Source organism: Schistocerca piceifrons, chromosome 9, assembly GCF_021461385.2.
Source record: "Schistocerca piceifrons isolate TAMUIC-IGC-003096 chromosome 9, iqSchPice1.1, whole genome shotgun sequence".
NCBI classification, from domain to species: domain Eukaryota; kingdom Metazoa; phylum Arthropoda; class Insecta; order Orthoptera; family Acrididae; genus Schistocerca; species Schistocerca piceifrons.
This window is the reverse complement of record NC_060146.1, coordinates 195,657,922-195,682,170: the sequence shown is the minus strand read 5'-3', so window position 1 is coordinate 195,682,170 and position 24,249 is coordinate 195,657,922. Positions and strand designations below refer to the sequence as shown.

The following is a 24,249-nucleotide window of genomic DNA, read 5'->3' as shown; positions in this document are numbered from 1 at the left end:
GATTAACTTAGGTAAGAGCTTGACAGGAAATAGATAATAATCTAAACCATTTAGATTCTGAGGTTGTCCCAGTTTATGATATATTCTAAATATAGTTTTACAAACATTTATTGACTTTAACCATTGAAACACCATAAAAACGTCGCACTCATCTTCTTGGAAACCATAATCTTCAAGTTGTATGAGATTTAAGTCATCCGGAATAACATTCTTCAAGCACCGTAGAATTTCCATTTGCAGATGATTTCTAGAGTATGCAATTGTTTTACACTCTCTGTGCGCTAGAAGCAAGGTTCTGATAAGACTTTTCAGTGTACTTGCTGAATAAGGTACAGTATGAACACTTAATATTTTTTCTGCATCCTCAATCAAGTTCACCATTAAACAAGTCACAATATTGTGTCTTGATTCAATGATTATTACCTTATTCATTTTGATACAGTCTGTTACAAGAGCAGTACTAACAGTAGAATTTAACTTTATAAGCTTATATCTGCACACGTTTTATCACACGGTTGGTAGTGGGGTTCATATCAATAATAACATCATGTATTACCAGACAGTATGCCATTGTGTTTCTTTTAAACGGATTCTTTGTTTCTATCTCAATCTTCACATCTATTATGGAGGATTTTATTGATTCATTTTGATGTGAACAATCAATAACAAATATGGGGTTGTTATGGAATTCAATTGGACTGAAAAGTGGATTACTTAATCCATTATAAATATAATATGAAGGCTGAAATCTTGAATATAAATCATATGCATGAGCCAATGTTTTGGTTTCAAAATCACATAGAAAGTTTTCTTCTGGATATCGCACAGAATTTAAATACACTTTCAAATTTGTTATATCTACACTATCAAATATACTAGAATCTTTGTCATAGGCTTCCCTATCAACTTGAAAACCCAAAATTACATATCTAGCAGTTTCCAGATGTGTTGTGAACTTAATTTGCCAGGACCAAAAATTAATCTCTGGTGCTATGCTTTCTGTTAAATCCCAATGACGAAAGGCAAGTCTTAAACTTCTATCATTTTTCAAAATATTCCACAATGGAATTTGATTTTTATCTGCTACATGCACATGAGGCATTTCCCACCACACTTTTTCCAGTATTATTTGCACATCTGGATCTGATTTAGTTGCTAATACGGACGATGTATCATTCCTGTTACGAATTAAAACTAATTCATGTCGTGCATTGAGTATAATTTTTTTATAATCTTCACAAAAGCCAAATATCATTTTCAAAGGAATACAGAAGTTGAAATGTCCTTTACTATCTACAAGTTCTTTGATGTTTGCAACTGAGCCCCATCCTGCATTTAACAGTATATTGGAATGATCAGGTGTAAAAGATGCAGTTCCCTTCAGAAGTGTAGTAATTCCAGGATTACGAACATGGTCAACAACTTCATTATTAAGACGATATTGAAGTTCTGAAAATAAGAAAAGTGCACAGTTTTTGCCTAAATTAGCATCAGTTGCCTTAGTTTTAGCCGTATTTACTATTTTTCCTTCAATGAATAATCTACTTTCTGAAGGTAATAAGTAACTGTTTTCATTTTGAATGACAATTGATACTGAATCATTATACCCAAATACTGATTGTCCATACGGTTTGTATGCATGGTTCTCAATTCGATGAATTGAATCATCGAAAGTAATGGTTTCACGAACATTCAAAATACTGCTCATCGTTCCTTTTTCACTGTTTAGCAATCCATGCAGAAGTGTTGTTACCATCTATGGTGTTATAGTATTTATACTAATTTGTACCCTAATGACTTCAATAGCTGTTTACTGTATATAGTTAAAAACTTTTTTTTTAGTTTTTCTTACTTTTTTGATAGTGACACCACTTCCATTACTAAAATTACAGTTCTCCTTATACACAATTCCCATTACGTAATTCGTCTCAAGTGAAGCCTAACAGTTATTTCGTCTTCATCTAGTGGTACAACTTGCCCGTCTTGGTCACAAATAGATATTATCAAATCTGTTATGTATCTTGTAATGACTGGCATATAAATGGGTGAATTTGGTGTTTCCACAATCTTATATCCTGGAGCTACTGTTGGCCAAAACTGGTGAATAACATGAGAAGGTTCACCATTAATATAGGAACCACCCGATATATTACATTCTATATTTAAAACATTTATGTTCTGAACATTCACAGAATGGTTAGCTATTGATATAATGTGATCATCTTTATTGCCTTTAAACACTCCTTTTGTAAATCCTAGAAGGGATCCAAGATTGTTATTTAAATCAAAGTTTAGTGTAACATTGTGCTTTATTTTGCATCGATTAAGATGTTTATCATAATCAAAGTCAAGAAAAATTTTGAGAGATGAGCTTGCTAATTTTGCATTATATTCATGTGTTTGTTTTAACAGTTCAGAGAAAATATCTCGCAATTCGTATGAACCAGTGGGAATGACAAACTTCTGGAATATTTCATTATGTTTAGAAAAATAGAAATTGCAATTCTGTGGAGTAACATTAGGTATCGAATTGTATGAAAAATAGTTCAGGAGCGCTATTTCATAGACACCATTTGATACGTCCAATGCTGGATTAAATTTTGTTACCAGCACTGATTTTTTTCCACTAACAATTAATGTTTTACCTTGTCCAATATCCATTGTGTGAATGCATATGTATGTACACTTGTAGCTCCTTTTATTCTTTACAAAGAAATTTCAAATACAGGTGACCACAATTGTAACTACTAATTGCTTGAAAGGTATTGTAATTATATTTAGAAGTGCAATGATTCAAATATTTTAAGATTTCATAAGGTGGTGGTAGATTACCAAAGCTATCAAAGTAGTAGACAGTATCATTCTTCTTTTTGTATGCAACCCAGTGTGATCCAGGCTCTTTTGAAGTGTTCAAGTTCACAATTGCACTTTCAAATTTTTTTGCTGTTTTAGGTAATGTGTCTCTCATGAAAACACCTCGGAAATTAGATATTTCCAACTTTTTTGCATAGAGTCTCAAATCAATATTTGTAAGAGATCGATCTGGTAAGATCAACTGAATTTTTTTTTTAGTTCCTTTATTTAGATAAAGTCCCATACCATTCTTTTTGTATGGGGTTAAATAAAGGCCATTACCCTTTTGCAAAGCTATAGCTTCAATCTTTCTATTATGTTGTTGCATCTCTGCCAACTGCTTACGGGCACTTTTTGCATCATTAACTGCTTTAGCTATACCAGAGGCTCCACCTGCAAGACTTCCAATAGCAGAAAGAGCTGCAAAAATAGGTATAAGAGGTAAAGCACCACCTGTTTTTGGAATAGGTATGAAACGAGTCTTATTCTTTTGCAAATTTTCGACTCCTGTCTTTCGAACACTGTCTACCGCTATTTTATGAGCAATCTTAGCTGTACTAAGAAGAGTCCCATTCTTCTTTAATCCCTTCATAGCTCTACCTACCTTTGTAATAACCTTCTTCAATGTGTCTTTCTTCCTCCTTGAAGTATATTTTACGCCCATCCCCAATTTAACTTTTGCTTTCATTGTTCCTGCAACTCCTAATGCCGCCAGTTTCTCACCAAGCTTTGCGGATTTTGCTTTAACACGTTCCCAAGCTTTCTTTGCTAACATTTCATCAGCTTTATGTCTTTGTGAAAGATTATCTGGAAATGTGGCGTATGCTATGTCATGCTCTTTACATGCACCATCTAGTGGATTGATACCACGATCACCACATTGTAATCTCTTCTGTAGTTTGGTACCTGGACCAGAATAATTGTATCCTGGTAGGTGCAATTCTATAGGGAGTTTGTTAATAGCTGTGTTTAAAATACCTCTGCCAACCTTCCTCTGAGCGTGTCTAGCCATTAAATGATTAGATTGGTAGGAAAAATCTACTTTTATATACATTACACCAAGCATCTGTAACACTTTTAACCAACATGCGCTTGAAGAAACATGTACTCCAACTACCAGTTACAAATATTTCATTTGATAATGTAGATGGTAAGAGGAAGAAACATGGTGATTTGTTACCAGATACTGTGCGATGCATTATTTGCGGAACCTCAAATTGTGGAAAAACTAACGTTGTAGTGAATCTTCTGATTCATGAAAATGGTCTAAAATTTCAGAATATTTATATATATTCAAAATCGTTGCATCAAGCGAAGTATAAATTTCTCACACACATATTATCTGGGCTTGAAGGGATCAAATTCTTTACATTTTCAAACAATGAAGATGTTATTTTACCTGATAAAGCCTTACCATCTTCAGTTTTTGTTTTTGATGATGTTATATGCGACAAACAGGACAACATAACGGCTTATTTTTGCATGGGGCGACATTATGATATTGACTGCCTTTACCTATGTCAGACATACAGCCGGATCCCAAAGCAACTGATTAGAGATAATGCTAACATGATTATACTATTCAAACAAGATGAGTGTAATTTAAGGCATGTATACAATGATCATGTTAATACAGATATGGATTATGCTCAATTTCTAAACTTGTGTAAACAAGTTTGGGATAGTGAACCACACAGTTTCTTAGTAATCAGCAAAGATGATAAAATTCACAATGGACGTTATCGCAAGAAGTTTGATGAGTACTTTTGCATTTAAGAAGACTTCGCATTACTTTTATTTTAGTTTGCACAATGCAGTCCTCTGGAAATGTTCAGCTTGTTCTCTCTGAACCACAAGCAGTGAATGATGTAGCTACAAAGCAATATGTTGACAATTTCTTAGCTTCAATCAGTAAATGGATTCCACAGCTAAAAATCATTTTTCAGTATACTACATCTTTCACATGATGCAGTCAACTTTGGAAACAAACGTGTTTCAGGTTTGCGAGATCCACTGGAGAACAGTGATGCATCTACCAAAAAGTATGTTGATAGTTCCATAACTAGTCTTAGAAGGTTTGTTGACAATATAGTTACCTGGAACAAACTTAATGTTGTTTTAAGTGCATTCGATGTCTTAAGTGATTCTATCAGACTAAACTCGAAACGCATTAGCAACCTTTCTTCTCCTAAGGAAAATAATGATGCTAGCACAAAGAAATATGTGGATGATTCATTTATACAGCTTAAGAAGCAGTTTGAGCAAAAAATGGACTTGAAAAACAAGAGCTTCTTAGAGTCAGATGATAGAACCAATGTCATGCAACTTAAAGGTAAACGACTAAGTGGGGTCATAGATCCATTAATATCAAGTGATGTGGCTACAAACGGTTATGTGGATAGAAAATATAATCAGTTAGAAGTAAAAATCAGACCACTTGTCGATTCCTATAAGATTCCTCAGAATGATTTACTACTGATAATTTATCAGTCAGGGAAGGTGCTCTTGATATAAACAATATGAGAATTGAAAATGTTTTGGATCCAATTAATATGTATGATGCTGTTAATAAGAAATATGTTGAAAATATTGTAAAAAAAATCAATCATAAAGTAACATCTATGTTAGAAAATGAGAATAATATTCGAGTTAAAATGTCACAGCCTAATATAAATATGTTAGATCTCTTTGATGTAACAGATCGAGTGTTTGATATACAACATAAGCGTCTTGTAAATTTGTGAGAACCAATAATAGAAACAGACGCAGCTAACAAAGCATATGTAGATAAAACACTCTCTAAAGTAAGTCAGAAATTCATTTTACGCATAGATAGCATACCTTCCACAAATCCTAATTCTATACAATATTTGTTACATAATGGGAAGTATGAATATGATATTCCTTATACAGGAACTATGAAACTACGCTCAGCATCACCTGATTTGGAAGTGATTACATTTGTACACAATGGCAAGGAAACTGAGCTTGCGTTAAATGTACCTTTAAGCGTGAAGGAAGGAGATAAATTCAGTTTTAAACAACCGCACCCATTTCAATTGGGAAATTATGGTCTTCGTGTGGAATTTGAATATGAGGTAATATAAATATGCTGTAATTTGACTATATTTCTCAGATGAGATGTAACCTCAGTACCTGTTTCAATCATTATCTAGTGCCAACCATACAAATAACTTGAAATGCTTCAACAGGCTGTAAACCGCAATATAAAATTGAAAAGGCAAATTATGTCTGCTAGAAGAAATATACGTAAAAAATTTTTATCCCTTAAGGAAAAAGAGATTAAAAGAAAAAAACAATTGGAGGAAGAATTGAAGCCAGTTTCTGATCCTCTGAGAGAACTTGTTTCTATTAGTAAAAGAGAAAAACTTTCATATCCTACATTTACAGCATCTAATTATAAAGAGGAAGTGAAACCAGAAAATCTTATTTCACCCGATGTTATATCATATGATCAAGAGGAAAAAGTGGAAGATGATGAGAAACCAGATATTCTCACTTCACCTGATGAGACATTAGTATCATCAATATTAAGGCAAATTCCTCCTAAAGAACGTGATGAAGTGTATGGTATGAGATATGATCTCCGTAATGGGTGGATGATAGGGAATGAAAAAGCGGTAATTGATGGAGCGGATATAATCATTAATGATGTAACATACAATGGTTCAAAAGGATTATATAATCTACTTCTTAGAAAAAAACCTTTAGCTAGAAGCTATACAAAATCTGATCTTCTTACGTATGCAAAAATTTTAAAAGCTACCAATGTCCATAAGAAAGGTTATTCTGCTCATAAACCAGTTAATATTAATAACAGTATAAAATATAAAACAATCATACGACGCATACTTCATTTAAATCGGTCTGATGTAAGCGAAGTTCGAAAATCATCTCGAGCAAATTTACTAAAAGCACATCGTCAGCTAAGTGAGGAAACTTTGGAAAGTGAACCTAGTATTCATAGTGGTAAAGGAATTACTGTAGATGAGAAAGAAACAGAAGGTAATGTTCCAGAAGTAAAACAGTGGAAGACACATAGCAGCAATTTACCTCCTGATTATGTGTACTGGGATGACCCAAATGAACTTGTTGAACGTCTTTTCTTTTTGCATGGGTCAAAAGCAGCAGGTAATTCATCACATGACAATGAGATTATTTCTATTGAAGAAGAATTACGAGAAGCTAGAATAATTATGTAAGAGTTGGTTATCTAATCATTAGAATATATAAAGAGCAAATAACAAGTCAGTAACCACATAACACATGTGCACTAAGAATTGTAAGCAGGCCACACAATGTACCCTACATTTGCTGAGCGTCTAAAGACTTTTGAGAATGGTAACTGGCCCATCGACTTTTTGAAGCCTGAAGACCTAGCAGAGATGGGCTTCTATAGACCAAATCACAACAGTAACGATGATACTGTAAAATGTATGTATTGTAACATTGAAGAGAGTAACTGGCAATTTGATGACATACCATTTCTGAGACATATATGTCCTGCATCATACCATCTTGCTGGTATCAACACATGTTGTCCTTGTTGTACAGTTAAAAAACACTCTTTGATGCATACAGCACAACCAGCATGGCCTCAGTATTGCTGTCAACAAGTACACCAACAGTCCTTCCATGATTGGCCCTCGTATATCCCAGTAAAGGCTGAAGAACTGGCTGAAGCAGGTTTCTTCTACTCTGGTACTGCTGATCACACGACCTGCTTCTACTGTGGTGGCACACTGCATGATTGGGTTGATGGTGATGATCCATGGGGTGAACACTATCGCTGGTTCCCTCGTTGCATGTATTTATGGTTGAAAAATAAATCTGATCTGGCAGATGATGAAGTAGATTTAAGTAAAAGTGTAAAATAAATTAATAACATTTTGTAATAAAATTATTTTTTTTACATTAAATGATATCTGAATAAACATATAAGCTTGATTTTATTGCACACCTTGTGTGTGTGTGTGTGTATGTGTATGTGTGTGTGTGTGTGTGTGTGTGTGTGTGTGTGCGTGAATTTTACGTAAGGTCAGTGCCATCAAGTACATCACCATGCCATCATCATGACTTAACAAAATATAGCTATGTAGGTTGTGGCACTGTCATCACTATCACAGTGAGCTAAAGACGTCATATTATGTAAGGTCAGTATCAAAACATGTGGAAATAAGGTCAACGCTGTTGGCAAAAGTCCACCAAGTATATCATAACTTCATAAAAAAATTTTTGCAGTGAGCTAAAGATGTCATATTATGTAACGTCAGTATCAAAACATGCGGAAATAAGCATGACGTCATTATGACGTCATAGTTACGTCATTATGACGTCATAGATAGGTTGAGAATGTGATGTCATAATTACATCATTATGACATCATCATTACGTCATTGTGACGTCATCATTACGTTATTGTGACGTCAGAGATAGGCTGTGACGTCGCTGGTGCTTGAAGCCCCATTGCTCCACTACTTATATTGTAAGAACGGAAGAAAATCTCCCGTTTCGTCTTTTGTTTCGTAATGACATAATGACTGATCGTCACAATTGTCGCCCTTCTCTCAGAAACGTTTACATTTATCGTTTGGAAGCTTACGCCGTGCGCTGACGTGTTCGATGGCACTACAAGCAACAAAACAGAGCCTTCTAAGTTGAAGCAATCGGCAAGAAAAAAGTAGTAAAATTAATGTTTTGGTTTTCGAATATTCAATTATTAGTCGGAGTTGGTGCCTTGCAGTTGACCGAGGACCTTGAGGTTTTGCATGAACTGAGGTCTGGCAGCCACATATCATGAGAAAGAGCGAAAAGTGTTAATATATTGTAAAAACGGAAGAAAATCTCCCGTTTCGTCTTTTGTTTCGTAATGACGTAATGACTGATCGTCACAATTGTCGCCCTCCTCTCAGAAACGTTTACATTTATCGTTTGGAAACTTACGCCATGCGCTGACGTATTGGATGGCACAACAAGCAACTAAACAGAGCCTTCTAAGTTGAAGCAATCGGCAAGAAAGAAGTAGTAAAATTAATGTTTTTGGTTTTCAAATATTCAATTATTAGCCGGAGTTGGTGCCTTGCAGTTGACCGAGGACCTTGATGTTTTGCATGAACTTAGGTCTGGTAGCCACATAGCATGAGAAAGAGCGAAAAGTGTTAATATAATGTAAAAACGGAAGAAAATCTCCTGTTTCGTCTTTTGTTTCGTAATGACGTAATGACTGATCGTCACAATTGTCGCCCTTCTCTCAGAAACGTTTACATTTATCGTTGGTAAACTTACGCCATGTGCTGACGTATTCGATGGCACTACAAGCAACAAAACAGAGCCTTCTAACTTGAAGCAACCGGCAAGAAAGAAGTAGTAAAATTAATGTTTTTGTTTTCGAATATTCAATTATTAGCCGGAGTTGGTTCCTTGCAGTTGACCGAGCTCCTTGAGGTTTTGCATGAACTGAGGTCTGGTAGCCACATAGCATGAGAAAGAGCGAAAAGTGTTAATATATTGTAAAAACGGAAGAAAATCTCACGTTTCGTCTTTTGTTTCGTAATGACGTAATGACTGATCATCACAATTGTCGCCCTTCTCTCAGAAACGTTTACATTTATCGTTTGGAAACTTACGTCGTGCGCTGACGTATTTGATGGCACTACAAGCAACAAAACAGAGCCTTCTAAGTTGAAGCAATCGGCAAGAAAGAAGTAGTAAAATTAATGTTTTGGTTTTCGAATATTCAATTATTAGCCGGAGTTGGTGCCTTGCAGTTGACCGAGGACATTGAGGTTTTGCATGAACTGAGGTCTGGTAGCCACAAAGCATGAGAAAGAGCGAAAAGTGTTAATATATTGTGAAAACGGAGGAAAATCTCCCGTTTCGTCTTTTGTTTCGTAATGACGTAATGACTGATCGTCACAATTGTCGCCCTTCTCTCAGAAACGTTTACATTTATCGTTTGGAAACTTACGTCATGCGCTGACGTATTCAATGGCACTACAAGCAACAAAATTGAGCCTTCTAAGATGAAGCAATCGGCAAGAAAGAAGCAGTAAAATTAATGTTTTGGTTTTCGAATATTCAATTATTAGCCGGAGTTGGTGCCTTGCAGTTGACCGAGGACCTTGAGGTTTTGCATGAACTTAGGTCTGGTAGCTACATAGCATGAGAAAGAGCGAAATGTTTTAGTATTTAGTAAAAACGGAGGAAAACCCCCGTTTCGTCTTGTGTTTCGTAATGACTGATCGTCACATTTGTTGCCCTTCTCTCAGAAACGTTTACATTTGTCGTTTGGAAACTTACGCCGTGCGCTGACGTATTCGATGGCACTACAAGCAACAAAACAGAGCCTTCTAAGTTGAAGCAATCGGCAAGAAATGAGTATTAAAATTAATGTTTTGGTTTTCGAATATTCAATTATTAGCCGGAGTTGGTGCCTTGCAGTTGACCGAGGACCTTGAGGTTTTGCATGAACTGAGGTCTGGTAGCCACATAGCATGAGAAAGAGCGAAAAGTGTTAATATATTGTAAAAACGGAAGAAAATCTCCCGTTTCGTCTTTTGTTTCGTAATGACGTAATGACTGATCGTCACAATTGTCGCCCTTCTCTCAGAAACTTTTACATTTATCGTTTGGAAACATACGCCGTGCGCTGACGTATTCGATGGCACTACAAGCAACAAAACAGAGCCTTCGATGTTGAAGCAATCGGCAAGAAAGAAGTAGTAAAATTAATGTTTTGGTTTTCGAATATTCAATTATTAGCCGGAGTTGGTGCCTTGCAGTTGACCGAGGACCTTGAGGTTTTGTATGAACTGAGGTCTGGTAGCCACATAGCATGAGAAAGAGCGAAAAGTGTTAATATATTGTAAAAACGGAAGAAAATCTACCGTTTCGTCTTTTGTTTCGTAATGACGTAATGACTGATCGTCACAATTGTCGCCCTTCTCTCAGAAACGTTTACATTTATCGTTCGGAAACTTACGTCATGCGCTGACGTATTCGATGGCACTACAAGCAACAAAATAGAGCCTTCTAAGTTGGAGCAATCGGCAAGAAAGAAGTAGTAAAATTAATGTTTTGGTTTTCGAATATTCAATTATTAGCCGGAGTTGGTGCCTTGCAGTTGACCGAGGACCTTGAGGTTTTGCATGAACTGAGCTGTGGTAGCCACATAGCATGAGAAAGAGCGAAAAGTTTTAATATATAGTAAAAACGGAAGAAAATCCCCCGTTTCCTCTTGTGTTTCGTAATGACTGATCGTCACAATTGTCGCCCTTCTCTCAGAAACTATTACATTTATCGTTTGGAAACTTACGCCGTGCGCTGACGTATTCGATGGCACTACAAGCAACAAAACAGAGCCTTCTAAGTTGAAGCAATCGACAAGAAAGAGGTAATAAAATTAATGTTTTGGTTTTCGAATAATCAATTATTAGACGGAGTTGGTGCCTTGCAGTTGACCGAGGACCTTGAGGTTTTGCATGAACTGAGGTGTGGTAGCCACATAGCATGAGAAAGAGCGAAAAGTTTTAATATATAGTAAAAACGGAAGAAAATCCCCCGTTTCGTCTTGTGTTTCGTAATGACTAATCGTCACAATTGTCGCCCTTCTCTCAGAAACGTTTACATTTATCGTTTGGAAACTTACGCCGTGCACTGACGTATTCGATGGCACTACAAGCAACAAAACAGAGCCTTCTAAGTTGAAGCAATCGGCAAGAAAGGAGTAGTAAAATTAATGTTTCGGTTTTCGAATATTCAATTATTAGCCGGAGTTGGTGCCTTGCAGTTGACCGAGGATCTTGAGGGTTTGCATGAACTGAGGTCTGGTAGCCACATAGCATGAGAAAGAGCGAAAAATGTTAATATATTGTAAAAACGGAAGAAAATCTCCCGTTTCGTCTTTTGTTTCGTAATGACGTAATGACTGATTGTCACAATTGTCGCCCTTCTCTCAGAAACTTTTTCATTTATCGTTTGGAAACATACGCCGTGTGCTGATGTATTCGATGGCACTACAAGCAACATAACAGAGCCTTCGAAGTTGAAGCAATCGGCAAGAAAGAAGTAGTAAAATTAATGTTTTGGTTTTCGAATATTCAATTATTAGCCGGAGTTGGTTTCCAAACGATAAATGTAAAAGTTTCTGAGAGAAGGGCGACAATAGTGACGATCAGTCATTACGTCATTACGAAACAAATGGCGAAACGGGAGAATTTCTTCCTTTTTTACTATATATTAACTCTTTTCGCTCTTTCTCATGCTATGTGGCTACCAGACTTCAGTTCATGCAATACCTCATGGTCCTATGTCAACTGCAAGGCACCAACTCCGGCTAATAATTCAATATTCGAAAACCAAAACATTAATTTTTCTACTTCTTTCTTGCCGATCGCTTCAACTTAGACGGCTCTGTTTTGTTGCTTGTAGTGCCATCGAATACGTCAGCGCACGGCGTAAGTTTCCAAATGATAAATTTAATTGTTTCTGAGAGAAGGGCGACAATTGTGACGATCAGTCATTACGTCATTACGAAACAAAAGACGAAACGGGAGATTTTCTTCCGTTTTTACAATATACTAACACTTTTCGTTCTTTCTTTTGCTATGTGGCAACCAGACCTCTTGTTCATGCAAAACCTCAAGGTCCTCGATCAACTGCAAGGCACCAACTCCGGCTAAGAATTGAATATTCGAAAACCAAAACATTAATTTTACTACTTCTTTCTTGCCGATTGCTTTAACTTAGAAGGCACTGTTTTGTTGCTTGTAGTGCCATTGAATACGTCAGCGCACGGCGTAAGTTTCCAAACGATAAATGTAAACGTTTCTGACAGAAGGGTGACAATTGTGACGATCAGTCATTACGTCATTACGAAACAAAAGACGAAACGGGAGATTTTCTTCCGTTTTTACAATATATTAACACTTTTCGCTCTTTCTCATGCTATGTGGCTACCAGACCTAAGTTCATGCAAAACATCAAGGTCCTTGGTCAACTGCAAGGCACCAACTCTGGCTAATAATTGATTATTCGAAAACCAAAACATTAATTTTATTACTTCTCTCTTGCCGATTGCTTCAACTTAGAAGGCTCTGTTTTGTTGCTTGTAGTGCAATCGAATACGTCAGCGCACGGCGTAAGTTTCCAAACGATAAATGTAAACGTTTCTGAGAGAAGGGCGACAATAGTGACGATCAGTCATTACGTCATTACGAAACAAAAGACGAAACGGTAGATTTTCTTCCGTTATTCAATATATTAACACTTTTCGCTATTTCTCACGCTATGTGGCTACCGGACCTCAGTTCATGCAAAACCTCAAGGTCCTCGGTCAACTGCAAGGCACCAACTCCGGCTAATAATTGAATATTCGAAAACCAAAACATTAATTTTACTACTTCTTTCTTGCCGATTGCTTCAACTTAGAAGGCTCTGTTTTGTTGCTTGTAGTGCCATCGAATACGTCAGCGCACGGCGTAAGTTTCCAAACGATAAATGTAAACGTTTCTGAGAGAAGGGCCACAATTGAGACGATCAGTCATTACGTCATTACGAAACAAAAGACGAAACAGTAGATTTTATTCCGTTTTTATAATATATTAACACTTTTCGCTCTTTCTCATGCTATGTGGCTGCCAGACCACAGTTCATGCAAAACCTCAAGGTCCTCGGTCAATTGCAAGGCACCTACTCGGGCTAATAATTGAATATACGAAAACCAAGACATTAGTTTTACTACTTCTCTCTTGCCGATTGCTTCAACTTAGACGGCTGTGTTTTGTTGCTTGTAGTGCCATCGAATACGTCAGCGCACGGCGTAAGTTTCCAAACGATAAATGTAAACGTTTCTGAGAGAAGGGCGACAATTGTGACGATCAGTCATTACGTCATTACGAAACAAAAGACGAAACGGGAGATTTTCTTCCTTCTTTACTGTATATTAACACTTTTCGCTTTTTCTCATGCTATGTGGCTACCAGACCTCAGTTCATGCAAAACCTCACGATCCTCGGTCAACTGCAAGGCACCAACTCTGGCTAATAATTGAATATTCGAAAACCAAAACATTAATTTTACTACTTCTTTCTTACCGATTGCTTCAACGTAGAAGGCTCTGTTTTGTTGCTTGTAGTGCCATCGAATACCTCAGCACACGGCGTACGTTTCCAAACGATAAATGTAAACGTTTCTGAGAGAAGGGCGACAATAGTGACGATCAGTCATTACGTCATTACGAAACAAAAGACGAAACGGTAGAATTTCTTCCGTTTTTACTATATATTAACTCTTTTGGCTCTTTCTCATGGTATGTGGCTACCAGACTTCAGTTCATGCAAAACCTCAAGGTCCTCGGTCAACTGCAAGCCAGCAACTCCGGCTAATAATTCAATATTCGAAAACCAAAACATTAATTTTTCTACTTCTTTCTTGCCGATCGCTTCAACTTAGGAGGCTCTGTTTTGTTGCTTGTAGTGCCATCGAATACGTCAGCGCACGGCGTTAGCTTCCAAATGATAAATGTAAACGTTGCTGAGAGAAGGGCAACAATTGTCACGATCAGTCATTACGTCATTACGAAACAAGAGACGAAACGGGAGATTTTCTTCCGTTTTTACAATATATTAACACTTTTCGCTCTTTCTCATGCTATGTGGCTACCAGACCTCAGTTCATGCAAAACCTCAAGGTCCTCGGTCAACTGCAAGGCACCAACTCCGGCTAGTAATTGAATATTCGAAAACCAAAACATTAATTTTACTACTTCTTTCTTGCCGATTGCTTCAACTTAGAAGGCTCTGTTTTGGTTTTCGAATATTCAATTATTAGCCGGAGTTGGTGCCTTGCAGTTGACCGAGGACCTTGAGGTTTTGCATGAACTGAGGTCTGGTAGCCACATAGCATGAGAAAGAGCGAAAAGTGTTAATATATAGTAAAAACAAAAGAAAATCTCCTGTTTCGTCTTTTGTTTCGTAATGACGTAATGACTGATCGTCACAATTGTCGCCCTACTCTCAGAAACGTTAACATTTATCGTTTGGAATCTTACGCCGTGCGCTGACGTATTCGATGGCTCTACAAGCAACAAAACAGAGCCTTCTAAGTTGAAGCAATCAGCAAGAAAGAAGTAGTAAAATTAATGTTTTGGTTTTCGAATATTCAATTATTAGCCGGAGTTGGTGCCTTGCAGTTGACCGAGGACCTTGAGGTTTTGCATGGACTGAGGTCTGGTAGCCACATAGCATGAGAAAGTGCGAAAAGAGTTAATATATTGTAATAACGGAAGAAAATCTCCCGTTTCGTCTTTTGTTTCGTAATGACGTAATGACTGATCGTCACAATTGTCGCCCTTCTCTCAGAAACGTTTACATTTATTGTTTGGAAACGTACGCCGTGTGCTGAGGTTTTCGATGGCACTACAAGCAACAAAACAGAGCCTTCTAAGTTCAAGCAATCGGCAAGAAAGAATTAGTAAAATTAATGTTTTGGTTTTCGAGTATTCAATTATTAGCCGGAGTTGGTGCCTTGCAGTTGACCGAGTACCTTGAGGTTTTGCATGAACTGCGGTCTGGTAGCCACATAGCATGAGAAAGAGCGAAAAGTGTTAATATATTGTAAAAATGGAAGAAAATCTCCCGTTTCGTCTTTTGTTTCGTAATGACGTAATGACTGATCGTCACAGTTGTGGCCCTTCTCTCAGAAACGGTTACATTTATCGTTTGGAAACGTATGCCGTGTGCTGAGGTATTCGATGGCACTACAAGCAACAAAACAGAGCCTTCTAAGTTGAAGCAATCGGCAAGAAAGAAGTAGTAAAATTAATGTTTTGGTTTTCGAATATTCAATTATTAGCCGGAGTTGTGCCTTGCAGTTGACCGAGGACCTTGAGGTTTTGCATGAACTGAGGTCTGGTAGCCACATAGCATGAGAAAGAGCGAAAAGTGTTAATATATTGTAAAAACGGAAGAAAATCTCCCTTTTCGTCTTTTGTTTCGTAATGACGTAATGACTGATCGTCACAATTGTCGCCCTTCTCTCAGAAACGTTTACATTTATCGTTTGGAAACTTACGCCGTGCGCTGACGTATTCGATGGCACTACAAGCAACAAAACAGAGCCTTCTAAGTTGAAGCAATCGGCAAGAAAGAAGAAGTAAAATTAATGTTTCGGTTTTCGAATATTCAATTATTAGCCAGAGTTGGTGCCTTGCAGTTGACCGAGGACCTTGAGGTTTTGCATGAACTGAGGTCTGGCAGCCACATAGCATGAGAAAGAACGAAAAGTGTTAATATATTGTAAAAACGGAAGAAAATTTCCCGTTTCGTTTTTTGTTTCATAATGACGTAATGACTGATCGTCACAATTGTCGCCCTTCTCTCAGAAACGTTTACATTTATCGTTCGGAAACGTACGCCGTGTGCCGAGGCATTTGATGGCACTACAAGCAATAATACGGAGCCTTTTATGTTGAAGCAATCGGCAAGAAAGAAGTAGTAAAATTAATGTTTTGGTTTTCGAATATTCAATTATTAGCCGGAGTTGGTGCTTTGCAGTTGGCCGAGGAACTTGAGGTTTTGCATGAACTGAGGTCTGGTAGCCACATAGCATGAGAAAGAGCGAAAAGTGTTAATATATTGTAACAACCGAAGAAAATCTCCCGTTTCGTCTTTTGTTTCGTAATGACGTAATGACTGATCGTCACAATTGTCGCCCTCCTCTCAGAGACGTTTCCATTTATCGTTTGGAAACTTACGCCATGCGCTGACGTATTCGATGGCACTACAAGCAACAAAACAGAGCCTTCTAAGTTGAAGCAATCAGCAAGAAAGAAGTAGTAAAATTAATGTTTTGGTTTTCGAATAATCAATTACTAGCCATAGTTGGAGCCTTGCAGTTGACTGAGGACCTTGAGGTTTTGCATGAACTGACGTCTGGTAGGCACATAGCATGAGAAAGAGCGAAAAGTGTTAATATATTGTAAAAACGGAAGAAAATCTCCCGTTTCGTCTTTTGTTTCCTAAGGGCGTAATGACTTATCGTCACAATTGTCGCCCCTCTCTCAGAAACGTTTACATTTATCGTTTGGAAACGTACGCCGTGTGCTGAGGTATTCGATGGCACTACAAGCAACAGAACAGAGCCTTCTAAGTTGAAGCAATTGGCAAGAAAGAAGTAGTAAAGTTAATGTTTTGGTTTTCGAATATTCAATTATTAGCCGGAGTTGCTGGCTTGCAGTTGACCGAGGACCTTGAGGTTTTGCATGAACTGAGGTCTGAAAGCCACATAGCATGAGAAAGAGCGAAAATGATAATATATGGTAAAACCGGAAGAAAATCTCCCGTATCGTCTTTTGTTTCGTAATGACGTAATGACTGATCGTCACAATTGTCGCCCTTCTCTCAGAAACGTTTACATTTATCGTTTGGAACCGTACGCCGTGTGCTGAGGTATTCGATGGCACTACAAGCAACAAGACAGAGCCTTCTAAGTTGAAGCAATCGGCAAGAAAGAAGTAGTAAAATTAATGTTTTTGTTTTCGAATATTCAATTATTAGCCGGAGTTGGTGCCTTGCACTTGACCGAGGACCTTGAGGTTTTGCATGAACTGAGGTCTGGTAGCCACATAGCATGAGAAAGAGCGAAAAGTGTTAATATATTGTAAAAACGGAAGAAAATCTCTCGTTTCTTCTTTTGTTTCGTAATGACGTAATGAGTGATCGTCACAATTGTCGCCCTTCTCTTAGAAAAATTTACATTTATCGTTTGGAAACTTACGCCGTGCGCTGAGGTATTCGATGGCACTACAAGCAACAAAACAGAGCCTTCTAAGTTGAAGCAATCGGCAAGGAAGAAGTCGTAAAATTAATGTTTTGGTTTTCGAATATTCAATTACTAGCAGGAGTTGGTGCCTTGCCGTTGACCAAGGACCTTGAGCTTTTGCATGAACTGAGGTCTGGTAGCCACATAGCATGAGAAAGAGCGAAAAGTGTTAATATATTGTAAAAACGGAAGAAAATCTGCCGTTTCGTCTTTTGTTTCGTAATGACATAATGACTGATCGTCGCAATTGTCGAAGTTCTCTCAGAAACGTTTACATTTATCGTTTGGAAACGTACGCCGTGTGCTGAGGTATTCGATGGCACTACAAGCAACAAAATAGAGCCTTCTAAGTTGAAGCAATCGGCAAGAAAGAAGTAGTAAAATTAATGTTTTTTTTTTTGAATATTCAATTATTAGCCGGAGTTGGTGCGTTGGAGTAGACCGAGGACCTTGAGGTTTTGCATGAACTGAGGTCTGGAAGCCACATAGCATGAGAAAGAGCCAAAAGTGTTAATATGTTGTAAAAACGGAAGAAAATCTCCCCCTTCGTCTTTTGTTTCGTAATGACGTAATGACTGATCGTCACAATTGTCGCCCTTCTCTTAGAAACGTAACATTTATCGTTTGGAAACTTACGCGGTGCGATAACGTATTCGATGGCACTACAAGCAACAAAACAGAGCCTTCTAAGTTGAAGCAATCGGCAAGAAAGAAGTAGTAAAATTAACGTTTTGGTTTTCGAATATTCAATTATTAGACGGAGTTGGCGCCTTGCAGTTGACCGAGGACCTTGAGGTTTTGCACGAACTGAGGTCTGGTAGCCACATTGCATGGGAAAGAGCGAAGGTGTTAATATATGGTAAAAACGGAAGAAAATCTCCCGTTTCGTCTTTTGTTTCGTAATGACGTAATGACTGATCGTCACAATTGTCGCCCTTCTCTCAGAAACGATTACATTTATCGTTTGGAAACGTACGCCGTGTGCTGAGGTATTCGATGGCACTACAGGCAACAAAACAGAGCCTTCTAAGTTAAAGCAATCGGCAAGAAAGAAGTAGTAAAATTAATGTTTTGGTTTTCGAATATTCAATTATTTGCCGGAGTTGCTGGCTTGCAGTTGACCGAGGACCATGAGGTTTTGCATGAACTGAGGTCTGAAAGCCACATAGCATGAGAAAGAGCGAAAGTGTTAATATATGGTAAAACCGGAAGAAAATCTCCCGTTTCGTCTTTTGTTTCGTAATGACGTAATGACTGATCGTCACAATTATCGGCCTTCTCTCAGAAAAGTTTACATTTATCGTTTGGAAACTTACGACGTGCGCTGAGGTATTCGATGGCACTACAAGCAACAAAACGGAGCCTTCTAAGTTTAAGCAATCGGCAAGAAAGAAGTAGTAAAATTAATGTTTTGGTTTTCGAATATTCAATTACTAGCAGGAGTTGGTGCCTTGCCGTTGACCAAGGACCTTGAGCTTTTGCATGAACTGAGGTCTAGTAGCCACATAGCATGAGAAAGAGCGAAAAGTGTTAATATATTGTAAAAACGGAAGAAAATCTGCCGTTTCGTCTTTTGTTTCGTAATGACGTAATGACTGATCGTCACAGTTGTCGCCCTTCTCTCAGAAACGTTTACATTTATCGTTTGGAATCTTACGGCCGGTGCTGTGATATTCGATGGCACTACAAGCAACAAAACGGAGCCTTCTAAGTTTAAGCAATCGGCAAGAAAGGAGTAGTAAAATTAATGTTTTGGTTTTCGAATATTCAATTATTAGCCGGAGTTGGTGCCTTGCAGTTGACCGAGGACCTTTAGGTTTTGCATGAACTGAGGTCTGGTAGCCAGATAGCATGAGAAAGAGCGAAAAATGTTAATATATTGTAAAAACGGAAGAAAATCTCCCGTTTCGTCTTTTGTTTCGCAATGACATAATGACTGATCGTCACAATTGTCGCCCTTCTCTCAGAAACGTTCACATTTATCGTTTGGAAACTTACGCCGTGCGCTGACGTATTCGATGGCACTACAAGCAACAAAACAGAGCCTTCTAAGTTGAAGCATTCGGCAAGAAAGAAGTAGTAAAATTAATGTTTTGGTTTTTGAATATTCAACTATTAGCCGGAGTTGGTGCGTTGGAGTGGACCGAGGACCTTGAGGTTTTGCATGAACTGAGGCCTGGAAGCCACATAGCATGAGAAAGAGCCAAAAGTGTTAATATATTGTAAAAACGGAAGAAAATATCCCGTTTCGTCTTTTGTTTCGTAATGACGTAATGACTGATCGTCACAATTGTCGCCCTTTCTCAGAAACGTTAACATTTATCGTTTGGAAACTTACGCCGTGCGCTAACGTATTCGATGCACTATAAGCAACAAAACAGAGCCTTCTAAGTTGAAGCAATAGGCAAGAAAGAAGTAGTAAAATTAATGTTTTGGTTTTCGAATATTCAATTATGAGACGGAGTTGGTGCCCTGCAGTTGACCGAGGACCTTGAGGTTTTGCATGAACTGAGGTCTGGTAGCCACATAGCATGAGAAAGAGTGAAAAGTGTAAATATATTGTAACAACCGAAGAAAATCTCCCGTTTCGTCTTTTGTTTCGTAATGACGTAATGACTGATCGTCACAATTGTCGCCCTTCTCTCAGAGACGTTTCCATTTATCGTTTGGAAACTTACGCCGTGCGCTGACGTATTCGATGGCACTACAAGCAACAAAACAGAGCCTTCTAAGTTGAAGCAATCAGCAAGAAAGAAGTAGTAAAATTAATGTTTTGGTTTTCGAATATTCAATTACTAGCCGGAGTTGGTGCCTTGCAGTTGACCGAGGACCTTGAGGTTTTGCATGAACTGAGGTCTGGTAGCCACATAGCATGAGAAAGAGCGAAAAGTGTTAATATATTGTAAAAACGGAAGAAAATCTCCCGTTTCGTCTTTTGATTCGTAATGACGTAATGACTTATCGTCACAATTGTCGCCCCTCTCTCAGAAACGTTTACATTTATCGTTTGGAAACGTACGCCGTGTGCTGAGGTATTCGATGGCACTACAAGCAACAAAACAGAGCCTTCCAAGTTGAAGCAATCGGCAAGAAAGAAGTAGTAAAATTAATGATTTGGGTTTTCGAATATCCAATTATTAGCCGGAGTTGCTGGCTTGCAGTTGACCGAGCACCTTGAGGTTTTGCATGAACTGAGGTCTGAAAGCCACGTAGCATGAGAAAGGGCGAAAGTGTTAATATATGGTAAAACCGGAAGAAAATCTCCCGTTTCGTCTTTTGTTTCGTAATGATGTAATGACTGATCGTCACAATTGTCGCCCTTCTCTCAGAAACGTTTGAATTTATCGTTTGGAACCGTACGCCATGTGCTGAGGTATTCGATGGCACTACAAGCAACAAAACAGAGCCTTCTAAGTTGAAGCAATCGGCAAGAAAGAAGTAGTAAAATTAATGTTTTTGTTTTCGAATATTCAATTATTAGCCGGAGTTAGTGCCTTGCACTTGATCGAGGACCTTGAGGTTTTGCAGGAACTGAGGTCTGGTAGCCACATAGCATGAGAAAGAGCGAAAAGTGTTAGTATATTGTAAAAACGGAAGAAAATCTCTCGTTTCTTCTTTTGTTTCGTAATGACTAATGACTGATCGTCACAATTGTCGCCCTTCTCTCAGAAACGTTAACATTTATCATTTGGAAACGTACGCCGTGTGCTGAGGTATTCAATGGCACTACAAGCAACAAAACGGAGCCTTCTAAGTTCAAGCAATCGGCAAGAAAGAAGTAGTAAAATTAATGTTTTGGTTTTCGAATATTCAATTATTAGCCGGAGTTGGTGCCCTGCAGTTGACCGAGGACCTTTAGGTTTTGCATGAACTGAGGTCTGGTAGCCACATAGCATGAGAAAAAGCGAAAAGTGTTAATATATTGTAAAAACGGAAGAAAATCTCCCGTTTCGTCTTTTGTTTCGCAGTGACATAATGACTGATCGTCACAATTGTCGCCCTTCTCTCAGAAACGTTGACATTTATCGTTTGGAAACTTACGCCGTGCGCTGACGTATTCGATGGCACTACAAGCAACAAAACAGAGCCTTCTAAGTTGAAGCAATCAGCAAGAAAGAAGTAGTAAAATTAATGTTTTGGTTTTCGAATATTCAATTACTAGCAGGAGTTGGTACCTTGCCGTTGACCAAGGACCTTGAGCTTTTGCATGAACTGAGGTCTGGTAGCCACATAGCATGAGAAAGAGCGTAAAGTGTTAATATATTGTAAAAACGGAAGAAAATCTGCCGTTTCGTCTTTTGTTTCGTAATGACGTAATGACTGATCGTCACAATTGTCGCCCTTCTCTCAGAAACGTTTACATTTATCGTTTTGAAACGTACGCCGTGTGCTGAGGTATTCGATTGCACTACAAGCAACAAAACAGAGCCTTATAAGTTGAAGCAATCGGCAAGAAAGAAGTAGTAAAATTAATGTTTTGGTTTTTGAATATTCAAGTATTAGCCGGAGTTGGTGCGTTGGAGTAGATCGAAGACCTTGAGGTTTTGCATGAACTGAGGTCTGAAAGCCACATAGCATGAGAAAGGGCGAAAGTGTTAATATATGGTAAAACCGGAAGAAAATCTCCCGTTTCGTCTTTTGTTTCGTAATGATGTAATGACTGATCGTCACAATTGTCGCCCTTCTCTCAGAAACGTTTGAATTTATCGTTTGGAACCGTATGCCGTGTGCTGAGGTATTCGATGGCACTACAAGCAACAAAACAGAGCCTTCTAAGTTGAAGCAATCGGCAAGAAAGAAGTAGTAAAATTAATGTTTTTGTTCTCGAATATTCAATTATTAGCCGGAGTTGGTGCCTTGCACTTGACCGAGGACCTTGAGGTTTTGCAGGAACTGAGGTCTGGTAGCCACATAGCATGAGAAAGAGCGAAAAGTGTTAATATATTGTAAAAACGGAAGAAAATCTCCCGTTTCGTCTTTTGTTTCGCAATGACATAATGACTGATCGTCACAATTGTCGCCCTTCTCTCAGAAACGTTGACATTTATCGTTTGGAAACGTACGCCGTGTGCTGAGGTATTCGATGGCACTACAGGCAACAAAACAGAGCCTTCTAAGTTGAAGCAATCGGCAAGAAAGAAGTAGTAAAATTAATGTTTTGGTTTTCGAATATTCAATTATAAGACGTAGTTGGCGCCTTGCAGTTGACGGAGGACCTTGAGGTTTTGCACGAACTGAGGTCTGGTAGCCACATAGCATGGGAAAGAGCGAAGGTATTAATATATGGTAAAAACGGAAGAAAATCTGCCGTTTCGTCTTTTGTTTCGTAATGACGTAATGACTGATAGTCACAATTGTCGCCCTTCTCTCAGAAACGTTTACATTTATCGTTTGGAAACGTACGCCGTGTGCTGAGGTATTCGATGGCACTACAGGCAACAAAACAGAGCCTTCTAAGTTGAAGCAATCGGCAAGAAAGAAGTAGTAAAATTAATGTTTTGGTTTTTGAATATTCAATTACTAGCCGGAGTTGGTGCGTTGGAGTGGACCGAGGACCTTGAGGTTTTGCATGAACTGAGGCCTGGAAGCCACATAGCATGAGAAAGAGCCAAAAGGGTTAATGTATTGTAAAAACGGAAGAAAATATCCCGTTTCGTCTTTTGTTTCGTAATGACGTAATGACTGATCGTCACAATTGTCGCCCTTTCTCAGAAACGTTAACATTTATCGTTTGGAAACTTACGCCGTGCGCTAACGTATTCGATGGCACTATAAGCAACAAAACAGAGCCTTCTAAGTTGAAGCAATAGGCAAGAAAGAAGTAGTAAAATTAATGTTTTGGTTTTCGAATATTCAATTATTAGACGGAGTTGGTGCCCTGCAGTTGACCGAGGACCTTGAGGTTTTGCATGAACTGAGGTCTGGTAGCCACATAGCATGAGAAAGAGCGAAAAGTGTAAATATATTGTAACAACCGAAGAAAATCTCCCGTTTCGTATTTTGTTTCGTAATGACGTAATGACTGATCGTCACAATTGTCGCCCTTCTCTCAGAGACGTTTCCATTTATCGTTTGGAAACTTACGCCGTGCGCTGACGTATTCGATGGCACTACAAGCAACAAAACAGAGCCTTCTAAGTTGAAGCAATCAGCAAGAAAGAAGTAGTAAAATTAATGTTTTGGTTTTCGAATATTCAATTACTAGCCGGAGTTGGTGCCTTGCAGTTGACCGAGGACCTTGAGGTTTTGCATGAACTGAGGTCTGGTAGCCACATAGCATGAGAAAGAGCGAAAAGTGTTAATATATTGTAAAAACGGAAGAAAATCTCCCGTTTCGTCTTTTGATTCGTAATGACGTAATGACTAATCGTCACAATTGTCGCCCCTCTCTCAGAAACGTTTACATTTATCGTTTGGAAACGTACGCCGTGTGCTGAGGTATTCGATGGCACTACAAGCAACAAAACAGAGCCCTCTAAGTTGAAGCAATCGGCAAGAAAGAAGTAGTAAAATTAATGATTTGGTTTTCGAATATCCAATTATTAGCCAGAGTTG

At 38.2% G+C, this 24,249-nt stretch overlaps 2 protein-coding genes across 2 annotated transcripts; one reads left to right on the top strand and one right to left on the bottom strand.

Moving 5' to 3' along the window:
* Positions 1-487: 487 nt before the first annotated feature.
* LOC124716847 lies at positions 488-1,756 on the bottom strand. The gene has a single exon (XM_047243400.1). It carries the CDS (start codon positions 1,754-1,756, stop codon positions 488-490), a length of 1,269 nt encoding a protein of 422 aa, XP_047099356.1.
* Positions 1,757-7,172: 5,416 nt separating this feature from the next.
* LOC124716846 (death-associated inhibitor of apoptosis 1-like) lies at positions 7,173-7,751 on the top strand. The gene has a single exon (XM_047243398.1). It carries the CDS (start codon positions 7,173-7,175, stop codon positions 7,749-7,751), a length of 579 nt encoding a protein of 192 aa, XP_047099354.1.
* Positions 7,752-24,249: the final 16,498 nt, after the last annotated feature.

Excerpts from the sequence above, each read along its gene's own strand:
- LOC124716847 (XM_047243400.1), bottom strand. The coding sequence starts at position 1,756 with ATGGTAACAACACTTCTGCATGGATTGCTAAACAGTGAAAAAGGAACG.
- LOC124716846 (XM_047243398.1), top strand. The coding sequence starts at position 7,173 with ATGTACCCTACATTTGCTGAGCGTCTAAAGACTTTTGAGAATGGTAAC.